At 39.9% G+C, this 19658-nt stretch overlaps 1 protein-coding gene across 3 annotated transcripts in view; it reads right to left on the bottom strand.

The window, feature by feature from the left end:
• Nucleotides 1–796: 796 nt before the first annotated feature.
• Nucleotides 797–19658, bottom strand: part of LOC105466559 (PDZ and LIM domain 3) — a 34714-nt gene continuing 15852 nt past the window's right edge. The window contains exons 4-8 of one of the 3 annotated variants that reach the window (XM_011715576.2): nt 12895–12962; nt 6903–7166; nt 5180–5310; nt 3183–3294; nt 797–1531 (exon numbers count right to left, since the gene is read on the bottom strand). In XM_011715576.2, the coding sequence (XP_011713878.1) occupies nt 1342–1531; nt 3183–3294; nt 5180–5310; nt 6903–7166; nt 12895–12962 (765 nt within the window). In that variant the 3' untranslated portion in view covers nt 797–1341. Of the gene's footprint in view, nt 1532–3182; nt 3295–5179; nt 5311–6902; nt 7167–12894; nt 12963–13329; nt 13518–19658 lie in introns of all 3 variants that reach the window. The other 2 variants (XM_011715577.2, XM_011715578.2) reach the window with 2 other exon arrangements.

The raw sequence follows: 19658 nt of genomic DNA, 5'->3' as shown, positions 1-19658 counted from the left end.
TGACCATGTGACACAAGGTAGTGAGACAGAGGGTCTGAGGGTCTTCACCCTGCTGGTTCCCCATGGTTTGAACCTGAGGGAACAGTTTCAGAAGTTCCTGTATGTCCCCAATGGGGAACATGGAAAGTAGGTGAGAGATGCAAGTCAGGGGCATTCCCCTGTGGCCACCCTGGGTGAGAGGCAAGGTAACACGGTGCAGAGCCTGCAAGGTAGGCTGCCTGCTCCAGGGCCAGGCGGAGTGCATGTCTCAGACAGATGATCCGTGACTCCAGGAAAGCTGAGCTGAGAGTTTTGGAGGTGGCAGTGGAGGTGGGATTATTGCCTGGCCCCAACTATGTCAAGAAAACAGACCACAGATCACAAGTGAAACCAAGGATTTCAACAGTGGATACAAGCAGGACCCCAGGAGACCAGCACCCCCTGCCCTCCTTAGGAAGTCCTCTAAACTGTTTCCTCCTGGAGATGCCATCTTGGGAAGAGGAGGTGGTGAACCATTGAGCCTGAGAAACAGCCGTGATGGACTTTGAACCTTCAATCTGACTATTGATCTGAAAGAGATATTTAAATTGAAAGAGACTCTGTTGAAGCAAGTGAAACTTTTAATTTGAAAGAGACTGAATTACCTTTAGCAAATTTCAGTGCTTCACCTATCATCAGAAATTTTGTGCTCATAAGAGTAATGAGAAGAAACCACATTTATCTTAAAATATTTATTAGTGTACATGTTAAAATATGATTGGGTTCTCTCATTGAAATGTTGATTTTATTTGAATTCAATGAATGCCACTTCATTAGGTATTTTTAAAATCTTTTATGTATTTATTATGTTTGTTGCATCCAGTGGCATAATTGTTTGAATATAAAACTAAAGAAATTCAGGGACTTTCTCCCTAACATGCACTGTAATCGTTAAAACAGAAACAGACAACTGCAGATTATGTTAGAATACAAGATTGTTATTTGGTATTTACCACAATTGCAAAATCAACTTGTCAAGGAAAGACAATTAGACTTCTTCAAATATCTTGATGTTTACATGTTTGATGGCTGTAATATACATGTAAATTGTGGAGTATGACATACAAAAAATTATTGCTTTAAATATCATTATTGCTAGCCCCAGACAAAAAGGGTTGCAAAACATAGCGAAGTGTATGTTTTTGTCACATAGCAGGCGTTTGCCTCCCATTCCTTTTCCTCAATAAGCAATAGGATAAAGGTCTAAAGCCTTGACTTCAGATTTGGAGCTGACAATCTGCACAATCCTTCTGCCCAAAGCCATGGGCGTCTTCCTGTGTAAGTGTGCGTGGGTGCGTGCGTGCGTGCCCCGCCTGCAGAGACTTAAGCTTTGGGATACAGAGTGACCGTGTCGTAGCCCTCTGGGGGCTTCGTACGGGCTCTTGCATGGGTTTCGCAGTACAGCTCCCCTTCGATGAAGAAGTAGCCCTTTTGCTTGAGGTTGAGGTTGCAGTCAGCACACACGAAGCACTCAGGGTGCCGGTACTTATCCCGTGCCTTCACCACTGCACCGCTGTTGGGGAAGAAAATGAGCTCAAGTTAAAAAACCACAGAGCAAAAATTGAGACAAAGGAGAGAACCCAACAGAGAAGGCAGGTGTTCTCTATTTCACAGTCAGGAAACAATGGCCTCCAGCTGTAAAAACATGCACAGCCGTGAAACTGTATGTAATTGTCATGGAGATCTAGGATATCCACAACAAGCCATCCCATGTTTCTCTCTGGTGTTGACGTGGGACTATGTTCAGATTTTCAAAAGAGTCCTTAATAGAAAATTTGTAGGATCCTACTTCATGATCTTTCCTCATCATTTCTTTGAAGAGGGAGACATGATGGAGACAAGACCAACCCCTCTGCAAAAAATTCTGCTTTTGACAGAGTGGTCATCTACCCAATGAACAGAGTCTCTCTGATTGCTTTCCATCTGGGTGGTCCAGCCTTTATTCAATGGAGCAAGAGAAAACAGATCAAAGAGCAGAGATGGAATTCCTTTGGGGTGGGTGGACTAGCTTCTACTGTGAACAGTTTACTCCAGCTTAGGCACTATGATTGCTTCTGGTAACGTCAGGCACTATTGTATTTTACTGAGGGCCTCTCTGCTCTGAGCTCCCTGCCCTGCTTTGACCTTTTGGTCCCACGTTCCTCCTCTTGCCCTAACCAGGTTTATCCCCCACTGCCCTCTTGGGATGTATCCTGGCTAACCGGACAGAGGACACATCAGTGTGTGAATTCATGGCAGGGGAATGGAATAATGGGATGGGGATGTGCCCACATGGCACGAATGCCATGAGGATGTCAGAATTATCTTGGTTGACTTGATCCTGAACTAGCAAGTGTGGTTATTTAAACATAAGGTCCCCACCGGGCGCGGCAGCTCACAACTGGAATCCCAGCACTTCGGGAGGCTGAGGCGGGCAAATCACCTGAAGTTAGGAGTTGGAGACCAGCCTGGCCAACATGGTGAAACCTCCTCTTACCAAAAATACAAAAATTAGCCAGGTGTGGTGGCGGGCACCTGTAATCCCAGCTACTGGGGAGGCTGAGGCAGGAGAACCACTTGAACCCGGGAGGCAGAGGTTGCAGTGAGCCAAGATTGCGCCACTGCACTGCAGCCTGGGTGACAAAGCAAGGCTCTGTCTCCAAATAAATAAATAAATAAATAAATATTTCTTTGTAATAGAAGCTGACAGTAGTTTTTCAATATTTTGTTTCAAAATCTGTGTAACTTAAACTGGGTAAAGATAATGTATTTTAATTAACATCCTCGTGCTGCATTTGTTTCCCTGTGTTTATACAGAGGAGGATACTATGTATACTAAATGTATACACTTACTAAAGACTAGACATTAACAGGGGTGGGGGAGTTTAAAGTGAAGTCATGATTCTTAGAAGTGACTTTTCAACATACATTTGGGGTATTTTTTTTTTTTCATGAGAATATTCTGAAATTGTAAGTCAAAATTGCTGATTCATATGATGTGACAATTTGGAGGTATATCTAAGGAGTGACAGTCACAATGTGTTAAATGTTGGGGACCTATGTTTCAAGTTGATGAACAGAAATTTGGTTTTCATAATTGCCTTTAGTCTATAAAGTCTTAAAGTAGAAGAAATGAACTGTTGCCAAGCGGTATTGTAAATTCCAGGGTTAAAAATGACACTTACACTATGCCACTCCCACATTTGTCACAGAGCGGCATCCTCTGTGCCCCGCCTGAACCACCATGGACTTTCGTCACCGGAGCTCTCACACTCCGCGTTCCAGCCGGACGGTCATCTGAAAAACAAAGCGTTTCCATGTATGGCTAGGGAACAGCTGGCTGCAGCTTGTGCTAAGCTTCTATTTTAAACCGTGCACTTTAGCCTTCAGTTGCATCTGCACTGTCATATTCCGAACAGGACTGATGCAATCATAAGGGACGTTGTTCTGAAATAGGGCATTACAGAATGGAATTAGAGAAAACATTTATTTTGTTGTTGTGGTTGGAGGCAACTGTTACAAAACGCTCAAAGGAGCGGAGGGCATTATTTTTTATTGTGGCAAAATATACATAAAATTTACCATTTTCACCATGTTTAGGGGTGCATTTCAGTGACATTAGGTACATTCGTAATGTTGTGCAAGCACTGTCCATATCCACCTCCGGAACCATTTCTTCACCTCCCAGAAACTGTACCCATTAAACGGTAACTCCCTGTGCTCCTGCTCACAGCCCCTGGTAACTTCTATTCTGTTTTCTGTCTCTTGGATTTGCCTGTTCTGGATCTTTCAAATAAATGGAATCATACAATATTTGCCTCTTTGTGTCTGGCTTCTTTCACTTCACATAGTGTTTTCAAAGTTCATTCATGGTGCACCATGTGTCAGAATTTAATTCCTTTTAAGACTGAAAAACATTTCATTGTATGTGCACACTACATGTTGCTTATCCATTCATCATTCGATGGACATTGGGTGTTTTCCCTCTTTGGGCTACTGTGAATAAGATAAATGCTGGCATACAGGCCGGGCGCGGTGGCTCACGCCTGTAATCCCAGCACTCTGGGAGGCCGAGGCGGGTGGATCATGAGATCAGGAGTTCGAGACCAGCCTGGCCAAGAGGTAAAACCCCGTCTCTACTAAAAATACACAAATTAGCCAGGCGTGGTGGCAGGTGCCTGTAATCCCAGCTACTCGGGAGGCTGAGGCAGGAGAATCACTTGAACCCATGAGGCAGAGGTTGCAGTGAGCCAAGATGTACCACCCACTCTAGCCTGGGCAACAGAGCAAGACTCCGGCTCAAAAACAAAAAGAAAAAGAATCTGTTTGAGTCCCTGCTTTCAAGTCTTTTGGGGTACATTCCTAGGAGTGGGGCTGCGGGATCACTAACTTTTCGAGGAGCTGCCATACTCCCCGAGGGTGGCTGCTCCCTGTTACCTTCCCCTCAGTAATGCACAGGGTTCCCATTTCTCCATATGCTCACCAATACTTGTTATTCTCCATGCTTTTTACAGTAGCCATCCTAATGGGACATTCTGCATTTTTGTGTGGCTTTTAAAGGACAGTCTATATCTTTTGGGCATGGAGAAGCATAGGTCAGGGCAGGAGCCCTGAAGATGACGGGAGTGGACTGGAGACCTGGGTCTGCGGCTCACTGACTGTGTGGCCTTTCACAAGGCCACCTGCCCATCCCTCGCCTCTCATTTGCTAAGTAGGGCAAATAATAGGCTCACCTCCCCAAGTTCCTGTGAAGATTAAATGATAATGTGTGCAAAATACTTTTCATAGAACACGGAACATAGTAAGGGTTTGTTAGAGTGTTGTTTAGTTTTTGATGATGGTGATACTCCAGAGTGTGGGGGGAGGCTAAGAAGTTTGACAGTATTTGTTTAAAACAATATCTCATGACTTGTAAGCTGAGTTAGCCCTTGACAACCATTAATGCAATTTGTCTTTGGTGTCCTTTTATGACTTCAGTTGGTGGCTACTTGGACATGTCCCAGAATCTCCTTTTTTAAACTAGGCACCATCCATATCCTAACCTTCCGAGCAAAAATTCATTTGGCGCCCAATTAAAACCAAGGTTTAGACTTTCGTTCCCGGTACGTTTGCTGTCCTCCCTGTCCCGCCGCCCGCAGTGGCCTCTATCAATACGTTTCAGCGGGTGTCAGCGGCTGCTCACCAGAGCCGTCGTCCACCATTCCCTGGAGCACTCTGAAGGAGCCCGACTGGCGAGGCTGTGTGGGCTCATTCCGATTGTCGTGGAGCATCCGGTACACGTCCGACTCGGGGGGCACCGAGGCCGTGGGCTCGCTGAAACACAGGCACAGCGGGGAGCATCGTCAGGCGCTGGGAGGCACCAGACGTGCAAGAGGCCACAGACATCAATACTCAGCCATTACTCTATGCACAGCCACTCCTGAACAGAGGTCTAGTATTTTCAAGTGAATCTCTAGTATAGTTAAAAGCATAATGTGAATTCACAAGGCTGCCTTGGAAATGTCATTGAACAACAAATCGGGGAGTTGCATCCACACTCCTCCACTTGGCAAAATACTTTGGAAGGAAAGTAAAAGATAATTGTCAGGAAATAGTAATTAAGAAAAACAAGACTTGAGTCTGATGGATACATAATGATGGATGTGAACAAAATTAACTTTTCCCAGAGAAAAGGCAATATACACATGATGGAAAGTGCAGCAGTAAGCACCCAGTTAGATTACTCTCAGTCATCAAACTGTCAGTAAAATTCAGATTTACTTTTGATATTAAACAAAAAGTATATGGTTTAATATGTTTTTAGTTTTAAGGCTAATTTGTCAACCCCTGGAAATAATAAGGGTATCATTTTACTTGTAAATTCTAGAAATTTAACCTCTCAGGGTTTGAAAGCCTGTAATATAGAAACTTACATTTTTATATCTGCTGTAATTGACTGCACTGTCTTTTAAAAATAGCCACATTAAAATTCATTTACAATAATGACAGCAGCTTTATTTTAACATGCTTTCTACAAATATATTCATAATGGACAATAAAGAATTTTATCATAATACTGTATGTTAAACACTAAAAACTTTATTATTTTATATCATTTTATTGCATTATCTAGAAAACATACTATCTAATATTTTTATTACCTATGTCAGATTTGCAAATGACTTTGAGATATCTTACACTATTATTAATTCAATGTGTTCATCCCAAGAGATAGCTTTGGGATATCACTATTTAACACTCTTAAGCATTATAATAAGTTAATTTATAAATAGTGATTCTGTAATAGTGAAAGAAGCATAAGATTTTATCCTATAATAAATCTTTTTAATCAAAATCTTTATGGCAAAAGTACTGTGAACAAAGAGTTATAACAAAGAAAAAAATGAGTCAAAAAAGAGCAGCAAAAATTCAATATCTACATTAATAGCCTGAGGGTATTCACCCAAAAACCTTCACGTACAATAAACATTTTAAATGGGTAAATAGTGACCTCTCCACAAGCTCTATCAGAAGAGAGAAGAATCATCTCATAACACTCCTGTAAACCTCCCACCTCCTTCCTCATTTTTGATCCCCAAAGGACATACGGTATACTAGATTAGAAATAACTTTGAGAAGTATTACACCACACATTTGTAAAGTACATTGTAGCTTTTGAGAGACATATACATTTGGTCCTTACAGGATTTCATTTTATTGCCATCTGACACATAAAGCTCTACTTAGATAATTCCCCAAATCACCTTTATCATCAAGCCTAGATATTTGCAATAAATCCTTAGTGTTTTTAAAAAGCTTTTCACATAGCTTTCTTTCCATTAAGACAATGTTAAAAGACACCCGTAAAGCTGACACTGCCCACGTGTTTAGTTAATATGCCCATGGTTCAAAAAGACTCGTATTACCTCATCAAAGGTGTTTCCCCTAGGGCTGTTGAAACCTGACCCTGAAGTGTTTCCATAATATTGTCATCTGAGTACAACTGCATAGGTGTATTAAACTGAGCATGTACAATCTTCACACCAGGAAGTTCCATTTCCAAAGGAATGTTAGGGGCCAGCTTAGCCGCCACTTTCAAGTCACCTGGGCAAATGGTACTAACAGTACTGACAGAAGAAGGGGTGCTGCGTCCACTGCCACAGTCAATCCCGGAGGGAGTACTGCATCCACTGTGTTAATGACCACGTTACACACAGATGGCACAGGGAGCCAGACAGTCCAGACAGAAGAACACAGAGAACAGGTACAGAGAGGTTAAAAGGAATTGAAGACAAAAGTGAGAGGTGAATTACATCAAAATAAAACCAAATCTTGATTTGTCACTAGAATTTGTTTAAAAAGGGAAGATGTTGAAAAATTCGTGATTGAAAAAAGTTTAATAAAATTAAAAGGTACAGGTGATACTGCATTTTTTGGCTCTGTTCTACGAGGCATAGTGTAAGTTGAGGGTTACATGTAGAAAAGTTGTATATGAAGTAAGTAGAAAATTTGCAGCTATCCTCATTTTTAAAAATAGGCCAAAGACTTTAAAACTGGTCAATATCACAGACAAATGATGAAGGAAAATTACATTGGCTGGACATCCTTTTACATTTCTCAAGTGCAACATTTAAAATTCAAGTTTTAGTGAATACCGAACATGCAGCATGAAGATGAAATCACATATTTGGGCTCAACATTTCAAAATCAGAAGCATATTTCAGTAATACAGTTGAGCTTTAATTAAATAGTAATTGGTAACTTGCAGGTTTTATGGTAAAGATTATGTTTTAAGGCTATCTTGTAAATATTTTGTTACTATTTTAATATTTTCTATTTTTACTCTTTAATTCTGTGAGGAGTACACTTTAAGACAGCTGTTCAGTGGTTTAATACAAGCCCTAGAAAAAAACCAATAAATGCTTGTCACCTTGATATTAATGATTAGAGGAGAAATAAAATGGGTCTTTCACTCTTTTGATGCTTATATTTCTTACATAGCTATTTTATGCATAATTTCAGAAGCACACATCTATCCCATGCATATTTCCCTTTTCCTTTTAAAGATGCATTTCAGGGACTTATTAAAACATCAAAGCCCAGTCATGCAACTAGAAGAACTAGGGAGATTTCACATTCTATTTGGAAACTGGATAGGGGTCAGTTAACAACTGACATGCTAGTGACTAAAAAGTCCATTTTCCCACGTGCATGAGAGATACCAAGAGATTTTTGTAAAAAAAAGCATAGTCATTTAAGACAAAGCAAAAATAAATATTAGTATTAATATACACATCTATCATACTTTCCAGTTAGTGTTGCCGTAAGCTCAAGACAGAGAATGGATGTATATGGTGTGTTTACCTCTAAGTCCAGATTGTCTCTGGTCTCAAGTATGGCCCCATATCTGCATTTACTCTCTAGAGGTATTAATGCTAACTTCAGCCCATATAAAGATAGGAAACCAAAATGATATTGAGCAGGAACTTTTTCCACTCCAGCAATGTTGCATCCTGATTAGTCTGGAGAACTCATGTCACTAAATGGGTTTAAATTTTTTTTTTTTTTTTGTCTTGTGTTATCCAATTTAACTACCTACATAACCTAAACCAGACAGGTGAATATGAGCTTGCTCCTTCACTTCCTGCCTTTTGAGAACCTATTGAAAACCCAGACTGTACAATGTTTAGATCACATACCAAAATGTCAAGTGGGCTATTCACCATTTTTGTAGGGTCTATACTGACTCTTGAAATGGACTGCAGCTGGTAAAAGAATATGAGGACATTTTCAGTTGCAGTGCAGTTTAGTCAGGATCACGTGGATTTAACCTGAGTGTAATGAAGCTTATGAAATCAGTTTAGGGATTTGAAACAGAGTTAAATCTTGGGAGACTTCAGCCTCCCAATAATGAACCTACTCGACTGGCATTTATAACTACTCTTACCCTACTATGTGCCAGACATAGTGCCCGTACTGGGCAGATAAACTATGATCAATTTAGAACTTACAGTTATGTCATGTTTTATAGTAGTTATCAGTAATATTTTTCTGCTATAAAAGTCATGTATAACTTTTGACTCCTCCAAAACTTAACTACCAATAGCCTACTGTTGAACGGAAGTTTTACAGATAAACAGTCTATTAACACTTAAATAGACTACTATCTATGTATATTTTATACATTCATGGCAAATCTTTTTCTTAATTTTTTTGATATTTCAAGGCTACAGTTAGTGACCTTTTTCAAATTGTCGCAAATCTCCAAAAATTTTTCCAACATATTTATTGGAAAAAAAATCCACATATAAGTGAACTTGCACAGTTTAAACCCATGTTCTGAGGGTCAATAGTAAATGCATATTTGTGCACTATGTAATTTTAGTTGAGCATGCATTCCTAGTTCCTTTATCAATCAGGCCCATGTCTATTAAATAAATGAGAAATGAACGCTAAGCAAACAAGGATGAACTTTTATACATTTCTGGGCCAATTTAAAAAGATCTTTTAAACTGATCCTTTAAGTAAAACGGGTTTTCATGGATTCCAGTCACTGTGGCTATCACCGGGGATATATCATCATGGGTCACCACGACTTGTTCCTGATGACCGGGAAAGGTAGATGCTAATGAGATTTTCTGAGACTGACTTAGTGACTTGGCAAGGCCACTCGTGAGGTTGATAATGCAGTCAATTACTTCATGCCCAGATACATCATTTGACAGATTGCTAATTTCTCTGGGGTGTGTACAGACATTTTGGGGCATACTTCTGGAAGCAACTTGTCCAAAAACCACTCATAGGATTGTATTTTATCACTTGGATCTAAAATACCTTACATATGTATTTAACTGTAGCTTTAGCCTTAAAAATTTTATATATTTGCATGTGAAAACACCAGTCTTTTAAAAAGCTTCAGTCATGATGAAATAATCAAAAGAACCATAGCTAATAGTAAAACCCCAGGGAAATTAAGCTGTTAACAATTTAGCATGTGCAACTTACTTTTTTTTTTTTTGAGACAGAGTCTCACTCTGTTACCCAGGCTGGAGTGCAGTGACATGATCTCGGCTCACTGCAACCTCTGCCTCCCGGCTTCAGGTGATTCTCATGCCTCAGCCTCCTGAATAGCTGCAATTACAGGCGTGCACCACCATGCCTGGCTAATTTTTCTATTTTTAGTAGAGATGGGGTTTTATCACATTGGCCAGGCTGGTCCCAAACTCCTGACCTCAGGTGATCTGCTCACCTTGGTCTCCCAAAGTTCTGGGACTACAAGTGTGAGCCACCATGCCCAGCACTAGCATGTCCAACTTACTTTGGATTAAAGAAGTTCATAACAGTGTAGTTATAGGGTGACTATGGTTAACAACAATTCTTTATATATTTCAAAATAACTAGAGGAGTGGATGTGGAATGTTTCAAAGCACAAAGAAAGTGCCTGCTCGAGGTGATGGATACCCCAATTACCCTGATTTGATCATTACACATTGTATGCATGTATCAAAACAGCACATGTACCCCATAAACATGTACAAGTAGTATGCACCCGAACAAAAACTACAGTTGTTTTAAAAGTTAAAAACACATGTAGTTGTAGGTTGGTATGCAGCCACTTACAATTCCACCTTGATGAAGAATAGTTTGGTGGGAACAAAAAATTCAGAAGTTGCAGCAAATAGTGAGGAGGCACAGGAAGAGAAGAAGGATGTTGGGGGCACTCTTTAACAATTCTACTTCTTCTTCTTTTTTTTTTTTTTTTTTTTGAAGACTCACACCGTCATCCGGGCTGGAGTGCAGTGTCATGATCTCAGCTCACTACAATCTCCACCTCCCGGGTTCAAGCAATTCTCCTGCCTCGGCCTCCTAAGTAGCTGGGACTACAGGCGCCTGCCACCACGCTCAGCTAATTTTTTGTATTTTTAGTAGAGATAGGGTTTCACCATGTTGGTCAGGATGGTCTCAAACTCCTGACCTTGTGATTCGCCCACCTCTGTCTCCCAAAGTGCTGGGATTACAGGTGTGAGCCACCACACCAGGCCTTATAGTTCTTTAAGATTTGTGCACTGGCATCTGTTTTTTAAGCAAATCCCCTCATTTCTGTTTCTCTCCTCTTCCCTTCCAAATTCAGCTGTATTAAAAGGTGTTATCTTCAAATGACATTATGAGCGGCTTGTCATTATCCCCATGTTTAAGTTAAAATGAAAAACATTTTTTAAAGGCGATTATATACCTAGGATTCTCTGACTTTCCTGACTTTTTATAAAATTGAATGTTACAGGTTTTTAGTAAAGGCAGGATAAGTGTTACTCTAACATATCACTTTATCTAAGCCTTCTGAAGCCCTAGAGCTGGTGTGGGTGGACTTAGTCACACTAACCTGAAAAGAATGCAAGTTATTAATTTTACTGTGCTCTTTTGGGAAGTTGTATATATTCAACAGTAAAATATTGTATCATTTTAACTTTAAATCCGGTGTTTTGTTATTGGGATTGGGCTGGGGTGGGGAAGCTGCTGAAAGTGGAGAAACGGAAAAGATGCAGATGAGAACAGAATGGGAACGAGGGAACACACAGAGAGAGGCAGGGGAGGACACAGAGCTGCCAGCATCGGGAGCGAGACAGCTCTGGACTCTTGCCACTTGCTCGGGAAATGGTGTGCACCCTCAGGATTCGATTCCTTTATGCAGTAAGCATTTATTGGGTGTTTATTTTGTCTGTTCGTAGATGGTCACTTATTGAGCATTTATTCTGTCTCATTTCTAGGTGCTGGGTGTACAATGTTGAGCCAGTCAGACCAGGCCCCTGCAGACACTGAGCTCACGTTCTAGTGGAGGAAGATATGTTCACTAATGGTTGCCTTCTTAACGCCTTTCTCCTGCTCCTCCAGTCCAGGGCTCCTTCCTGGATCTGGTATCACAAGAATTGTCTGGCATGTTTTGAGACAATCACCTGACTCTGCCTGTAGCTTACTGAAAGGTCTGGACATGGAAATCATACAGAAGGGATGACCCCCTCTCCACAGCCTATGGCAGGAGTCATAAGCTTGGGTGTCTAGAGGGGCCAGGAGGTCACACATGTATGAAAATGAGCCACGTCTCACACACTTAAGAGTGATGAGCATTTTGACAAGATGGTGAGTTTAAATGTTCTGTCTAAAGGCACTTACATTATTTTTTTAAACAAAAAGGTTAAATAAAACATGCCTGTGAAATAAATCCACCTATGGGCCACCAGTTTGCAACAGCTGCGGTAAATCATATTCAGTGTTCCTGTCAGAATCAATCCAGTCTACCCACCAGCTTCCTTCCTGTGGGCTGACCGGCTTAGCTGAGGTCAGAAGGATGGAACTGAGGTTTCCTGAAGTCACTGTTTCCTGATTTGGCAATACAGGGCATTATTTTCTTTCCCCTTAGGTTGGAGTTCAATTTCTAGAGAAGATATTTGAAAAGGATGATCTGAAGATGATCAGTTTCTCTACTGAGAGACGAGAAGGAAGCGTTTGCTCCTTATCATTCTGTCTTGTTCACCTGATTCCTTGCTCCTAACCGGGGCTGGTTTCCATGCTTGCTCCCGCTGGCAGGGCTTTCCTGACCTGGGATAGATACACCGACTGCCCGACTCAAAGGTCACGGTGTTCTGGATGGGATCCCCAGAGCCTCAGGGGTGTTCGCTATAAATACACGTGGTGATTGCATAAAATTTCACAGCTCTGTAATCCTGTCAATATTTACTCTTGGAAATGAAACTTATTTGGCTTCTGTACTCTGCTAAGTGAGTTTGTTTCTTTTTGCTTTTGAAATAAGCTTCGCAATGAGAAAAGCCACTCCAAACATCTACAAGTTACTTTTCTCGATGATTAGTAAGAACTGATTTAAGAAGCATGCACTGCAAACTTCACAATCTCAGAGCTTATGACCTGCTTCGGCCCGGGATTATGAAAGGTTTGGGCCGAATATTGTGCTTGTGTTCAAAGTAGTTCACATCCTGTAAAAACAAAGCGTTAAAAAGGCCCCTCAGTGGAAGACGAATTCTTTTTCAGATAAGATTAAACGAATGATAATTGTACAGAGAGGATTATTTACCACCAACTATCGTCATAACTAGCAAAGGTAATGATGGAACCAGGACGATCTCTTCTTTTCAACCATCTATCCACTAAATGGTCAGGCACTGGCGGACCGGGCCCCACAGCAATTAGAAACATGTTTTAGATGCTTGTCTTTAAAAGAGAAATCTGATAGTGCCTTCAGGAAAGTAAAAATAAAACAGCAAGAGCTGGACTTTTGAAAAGAAAAGAAACCATACTATCACTGTTAGGTAGACTGTGGCCAGAGCAGAGTCGGATACTTACTTTTGAGGTGAGCTAGGAATGAGACCCCGCAGCTGTCCATGAAGCGCATCTTGTATATTGCTAGTTGAATAGAGCCCAATTGGTGAGTTATAGGAAGCGCTCACTACCTGTCTTTTGTCATCAATGTTTGCAGCTGCAACAAAAGGCTGGGCCCTTCTGTTGTGCGCGGTACCAATGGGTTTGAATTCCTGTACAATGGCAGACAAAATACACAGAGCCACACAGCGCACAAGAAAGCCATTAGTGAGCGAAACCAACAGCATCACTACTGTTAATAAAGGCATCTTTACCCACGACGAGATTGATGGAAAGATTAGAGGAGGAGTTAGCCATACACTTTTCCATGGTTTTCTCTGAACTTTACATGTGCTATATTCACTGATCAGATGTTAAGGTGAAAAGGAACGGACCTTATTTAAAATATTATAAAATAATTTAAACATTGTATCTCTTATCTGTCCCTGACTTCTTTATCTATAGCTTTAAGAAATTCTAATGACTCATTTGAATGCAGACATTTTGTGTCAGAAATGGGATTTTTGGCTTGAAAATTATACTTAACATTTTCTCAAGTAGAATTTACATATGGTTTCTCTTATATTGATATATTGATAAACTTTCCCCCACTTTGAGAAACGAGAGAACAAAACAAGGAGAATGAGCATTTATGAATAACTAACTACCCTGAATCATTCAAACTAAGCCAGGTAAAGACGCGTTTTCAAAAACGTCTTTAAAAAAAAGTTCTTAACTTGGATTAAGCTATAACCTTAATTTTAGAAAAAATAATTGAAAGACTCTTTATAAAAGAAGGAAGAGCATACACAACCACCCCTCCCTTTTGTATTGTGATGATTTCATGCTGTGTGTTTGAAGACCTCTTCATGTTTACTCTAGTCCCCAAAAGACTAAAGTCAGTAACTCAGAGAGAAAATGTGTGTGATTCACAGGAGGATTTTCACTTTATTCCCTGGGAAAAGGACCAAACAGCAGAGTCCTCAACCCTGAGTTGGAAACATGTCTGAATGATCTGAAATCTTATGTTATTTTTTTAAATGTGGGAATCATGTTTTCCAGATTTTATACAGATTTATAATTTCGTAAAGCCTTTACAACTTTTTTCTTCTAAGCAACAGAAGAAAACCAAAAGGGAATATGCTCAATCACAGGTCACTGATTCTCTTTCCAAATCTTTTATTTATTTATTTATTTATTTATTTATTTATTTATGAGACAGAGTTTCGCTCTTGTCACCCAGGCTGGAGTGCAATAGCGTAATCTCAGCTCACTGCAGCCTCCTTCTCCCTGGTTCAAGCAATTCTCCTGCCTCAGCCTCCCGAGTAGCTGGGATTACAGGTGCATGCCACCAGGCCCAGCTAATTTTTGTATTTTTCGTAGAGATGGGGTTTCACCATGTTGGCCAGGCTGGTCTCGAACTCCTGAACTCAGGTGATCCACTTGCCTCAGCTTCCCAGAGTGCTGGGATTATAGGCATGAGCCACTGCACCTGGCCCCAAATCTTTCTATTTGGCAGAATTAGTAAGATAAATCTTTCTAACACTATTTTCCCTTGCACATTCACATCAACTTCATTTACTTTTGTGAATGTGGCACCAGTATTCCAGATTTGAAATCGTACAAACATATATAATTATTTGAAATAATACTGGAAAGAGATTATTGTCTTTAAAGCATTAAAAGATCCTGTAGTATTTATTTTTCTTTTCATTTCAGGTAAGTTGTGGGTTATGCTTTTCTGTTAGAAAACAGACTGTCAGGCCGGGCGCGGTGGCTCAAGCCTGTAATCCCAGCACTTTGGGAGGCCGAGGTGGGCGGATCACAAGGTCAGGAGATCGAGACCACAGTGAAACCCCGTCTCTACTAAAAATACAAAAAATTAGCCGGGCGCGGTGGCGGGCGCCTGTAGTCCCAGCTACTCAGGAGGCTGAGGCAGGAGAATGGCGTGAACCCGGGAGGCGGAGCTTGCAGTGAGCCGAGATCGCGCCACTGCACTCCAGCCTGGGCGACAGCGTGAGACTCCGTCTCAAAAAAAAAAAAAAAAAAAAAAAGAAAACAGACTGTCGAAAACAAAAAGAAGAAAAGAAGGAGGAGGAAAGAAAAGAGAGTCTTTCTTCCCCGGGTGTAAGACCAGAGTTTTTCATAGAAGATTCTTGTGCCTGAGAATATGAACAACTTCCTACAAAACACCTTCTTTCAGTTCTCCTGAGCGTCCTCCTTCTTCTACTATCCGGGCCTACTGGCAAAGCTCACTTAAAAAACAAAAGTTATGCCAGGGCAATGGGGTGCAGCTTCGAATCCTAGCCTAGGAGATTTTGACTCCACCTGCCCCAAATCTCAGGGGACCTGAGAATCCGTGATGCGGTGAAGAACAGCTTTTCTCTCACCAACCTTGGACAGCATATTTTAACAGCCTCCTGAACCCAAAAAGAAGGTCTGAGTTGAATTCAATTTAGTCTGTGATTTTCTAGTGTGATTGAGTTGGCTGATATCTTGTTCACTTAACTTTTTTCCTTCATAATAAAGGCTCACGGCCAAGGAGTTGATTAACATTATTGTAGCTGCTCTTAGGGAGCAGAATGACCCAAACCATCAAATGCAGCTTTAGAAAAATGCCTAATCCTAGAGCCTGTGAAAATGTGTGTAGCTAAACATTTATAAATGGCGCAATCTAAATGTTTTAGCTGATTTATTAGTGAATTTGGATTGGCTGAGTTTTGTGATTAACCAGTATAATTAGCCATTATTATGGCATGAAAAACTAGAAATAATTGTAAGTAATGACAATGGCCATGATTCAAGCCTTTTTGATATGAGAGAAGACAGCACGCTAATTGCCTAACTGCCTAGTTTAGTTCTGGTGGATTATAAGTCTCTCAGGCTAATTAAAGAATCAGGCATTACTGAATCACTTGTTTTGTGGAGCTTAGCTTTTTTTTTTTTTTTTTTTTTTTCCTTAAACAAAGTAAGGCCTGCCTTAAAGTCTTGGTAAGTAGAATTGAATTAATAAAAACTAACATAATATAATGGCTTTATGGAAAATACCTCTGCCCTTATTTCTTCTTAGCCTTAAGATGATAAATAAATACAGGTAGTGTTGTCCTGTAAATGAGGCAACTTCTCTGAAAATATTTGTGCATTCATAATCTCTAGTAGAATTTCTAAATAGCAGCATGTAGTTAATCAGCTCCAAGCAATTTCTTTGCAATTTTCGGTTTTGGTTATACATATATTGCAAAGATCACAAATGCATAATTTGTTTAAAAAAAAGCAAAAAACAAAAAACCAACAACCTCTATTTTACATTCAGATCTTAAAAGAAAGTGTTTCTAATACAGGCTGCAAACATTTTTATTTAGGCTTTGCAAAGCATTAGTTTATGGGCTTTTAGAGTCATTCCAAAAAGCACAATGAGGTGTATACACCAAAGGTTAACAAGAAATTTAAGTGGGGCACTCAGAGGCAACATTCTATCCAAGGCTTACATCATTGTTGATGGTCAAATGTAATCAAAAGACAAAACCAATTAGAAGTCTGCTGTTCCACTTTAATTCATTTTTATTTTTCCTGGAAAAATCACAAGTAACTGAAAATACCAGTTAAAAAAGTGTATACAACAGTTAATATAGTCCAGCTCTTGTGTTTATTCTGTCTAGACAAAACCACCCAAATCATTCTTATTTCTTAGGAATTCAATATGTAATGATTCCCATGAATTGATACATTTAACATTTTTAGTTTAAATGTTAGAGGCTTATATTAAGAACAACATTTTGAACTAACAGAATGCTAGAGCTGTCGCAGTGAAAGTTAAGTAACCTGACAGAACTCTGCTGACGTGAAGAGGATGCAGCCATGGACAGCGGTCTCCCGCATCCTCGGAATGACCTCAGACACGACAGCAGTCAAAGGCTTCACCTTTCAACTTCTTACTTGGAGACTGCTCACAGGTAAAGATTCAGCTAATCTTTACGATTCAGAACCATCTCCAACAGAAACAGTATGTTTGATTCATATACACACATATATATCTATATACAATATGTATACATATGTATATATCAAATCAAATCATATATATATGAAAAAATGGTGGGTATATAAGAGAAACAAACTCTATGAAGTGATCTTATATTTAATCAAGCCATGATGAAGAAATTATATTTCATCATGTTTGAAATTTATAATCACTCCCTCCTCATACTCACCCCTCAAATGAACAGTAAAGACACCCTTATCATCATTTTTCCTCCAGTGAGCAGTTTCAAGGGTTACCCATCTCTCACTGGGAAGAGTTTGAGGAAATGGTGATTATGAAAGCTTGTTTTATATGGGCTGCCTTCCAGTTACCAAAACACTTTTTATTTATGAAAATAAAAATGACTTTATCGCACACTCTTCTTGACAGTGTATGTAAACTCTATCATCTTCTCTGGCGAGGATGCAATCCTTTTTATGGAAATGGAGATAGCTTTCTTCTTATTTAGATAAGAACCATCTTTGTTTCTGAAAAGCATCTTTCTTGTATTGTGATAGGCACAGTATACCTTTGAGTTGTTCACCCAACATTAAGCAAATATGAGGGCTATGGTTTGAGACTGTAAGCTTTGAAAAAGGACAAATAGCTTCATTAACATACTCTTAGTCAAGAGCAACACTTTGTACTGAAAAATGGACCATATTGTCTATTTTTGTACAGAAAAATAGATTGTGTTCAGGATTGCATTGAAGGCATTTATTCAGGTGCTGGGAGTTGATCTAAACAACACCTAACATGCTCTTTACGCCTAAAATTCAAGTCTAAACTCATAAAAACAAAACTAGCTATTTGATGATAGCATGGAAAAATTATTATTATTATTATTATTATTATTATTGAGATGGAGTCTCACTCTGTCACCCAGGCTGGAGTGCAGTGGTGCAATCTTGGCTCACTGCAACCTCTACCTCCTGGGTTCAAGCGATTCTGCTGCCTCAGCCTCCCCAGTAGCTGGGACCACAGGTGCCTGCCACCACATCCAGCTAATTTTTTGTATTTTTAGTAGAGATGGGGTTTCACCATGTTGGCCAGTCTGGTCTCAAACTCCTGACCTCAGATAATCCACCTGCCTTGGCCTCCCAAAGTGCTGGGATTATAGGAATGAGCCACTGCGCCCGGTCAAATTTTTAAAATCTAGATATTAAAATTTTATATCAACTATTCCTATAACCGTATAAGTAAACGTCTCCTTATGCACAGGGGAAAAAACCCAGAAATAAACATACTAACATTTTATTATCTGTGACTGGGCTTGGATGGTAGAATATCGTTTTTTCCCCAACAAATAGATATTAAAGTGAAAAAGTGTATTTTATTCCAATGTCAAAGGTCACATAACTTACAGTAAAAGTTTGACTTGGGTTGAGAAACAAAAACTCAAATTTCACATTGCTCAACGTCCTTTTGCTATTCATCTGCAACGACATCTTGAAGCATGATACATTAATGGCATTTGTTTCTTTAACTGACACATATTTGCTGTCCAGAAGATTGCTCTATTTGCAGAGCTGTCATTTTGATAAAAAAGAAAAAGACATCTTTTTTGTATAGCTTTGTATTACTTAGAAAAACAAAAAACCCTATAACCATAGCTCAGCTTTGCTCCAGTCTCAGTCCACCAGTGAAACTCACTGTTCGACTTTTATTGGCACATTTTGTTCTAGTTTACAGGATTTTGGGACAGCAGGAGATAGACTGCAATTTAGTTATTTTCGTGTGGGGAATGTCTGTCCTGAAGGACCAAGTCACATAAACTGGCCATGCAGAAACCCGGCCTGAGAGGCTCATAAGGAGTAGAAATCCTTTGGTTCTTTAGTAGAACTGAATTTGTTCTTATCTTGGAGCATTTCAAACACTGGCCTCTTGGAGAGGATGTCAGTAAGAATTAATCATGACGCCAAGCAATGGAACGTTTAAAGGCTCCATCTGACTGGCTGCTATAGACCTTAACCTAATCTTAACCTTTAAAAAAAAAAGCAATTTTATCTCATTTTTCTCATTTGTAGTATCATAAATACTCATATTTTCTAACCCCCAAATGTGGGACACAAGGGCTAATACATGATTGACAAGAGGTCAGAGTATTTAAAATTAGGATCATGCCTTAAAATCCCATCCTTAGAATAACCATAGTCATAAATTAATACTCACAGACTTGCAAAAGAAGCCTCTGTTAGAGCTACAACTTGGAGAATCACCCTTAAACCCCAGTTCTGGAGAGGTGTTAGCAAGACGCGGGCTCCCATCCTGGTCTAAACTCACTTTGTGCTTA

The sequence above is a fragment of the Macaca nemestrina genome, chromosome 3, assembly GCF_043159975.1.
Source record: "Macaca nemestrina isolate mMacNem1 chromosome 3, mMacNem.hap1, whole genome shotgun sequence".
Lineage (NCBI taxonomy): Eukaryota > Metazoa > Chordata > Mammalia > Primates > Cercopithecidae > Macaca > Macaca nemestrina.
Note: the sequence above shows the minus strand (reverse complement) of the source record. Positions and strands in the feature narration are given on the sequence as shown.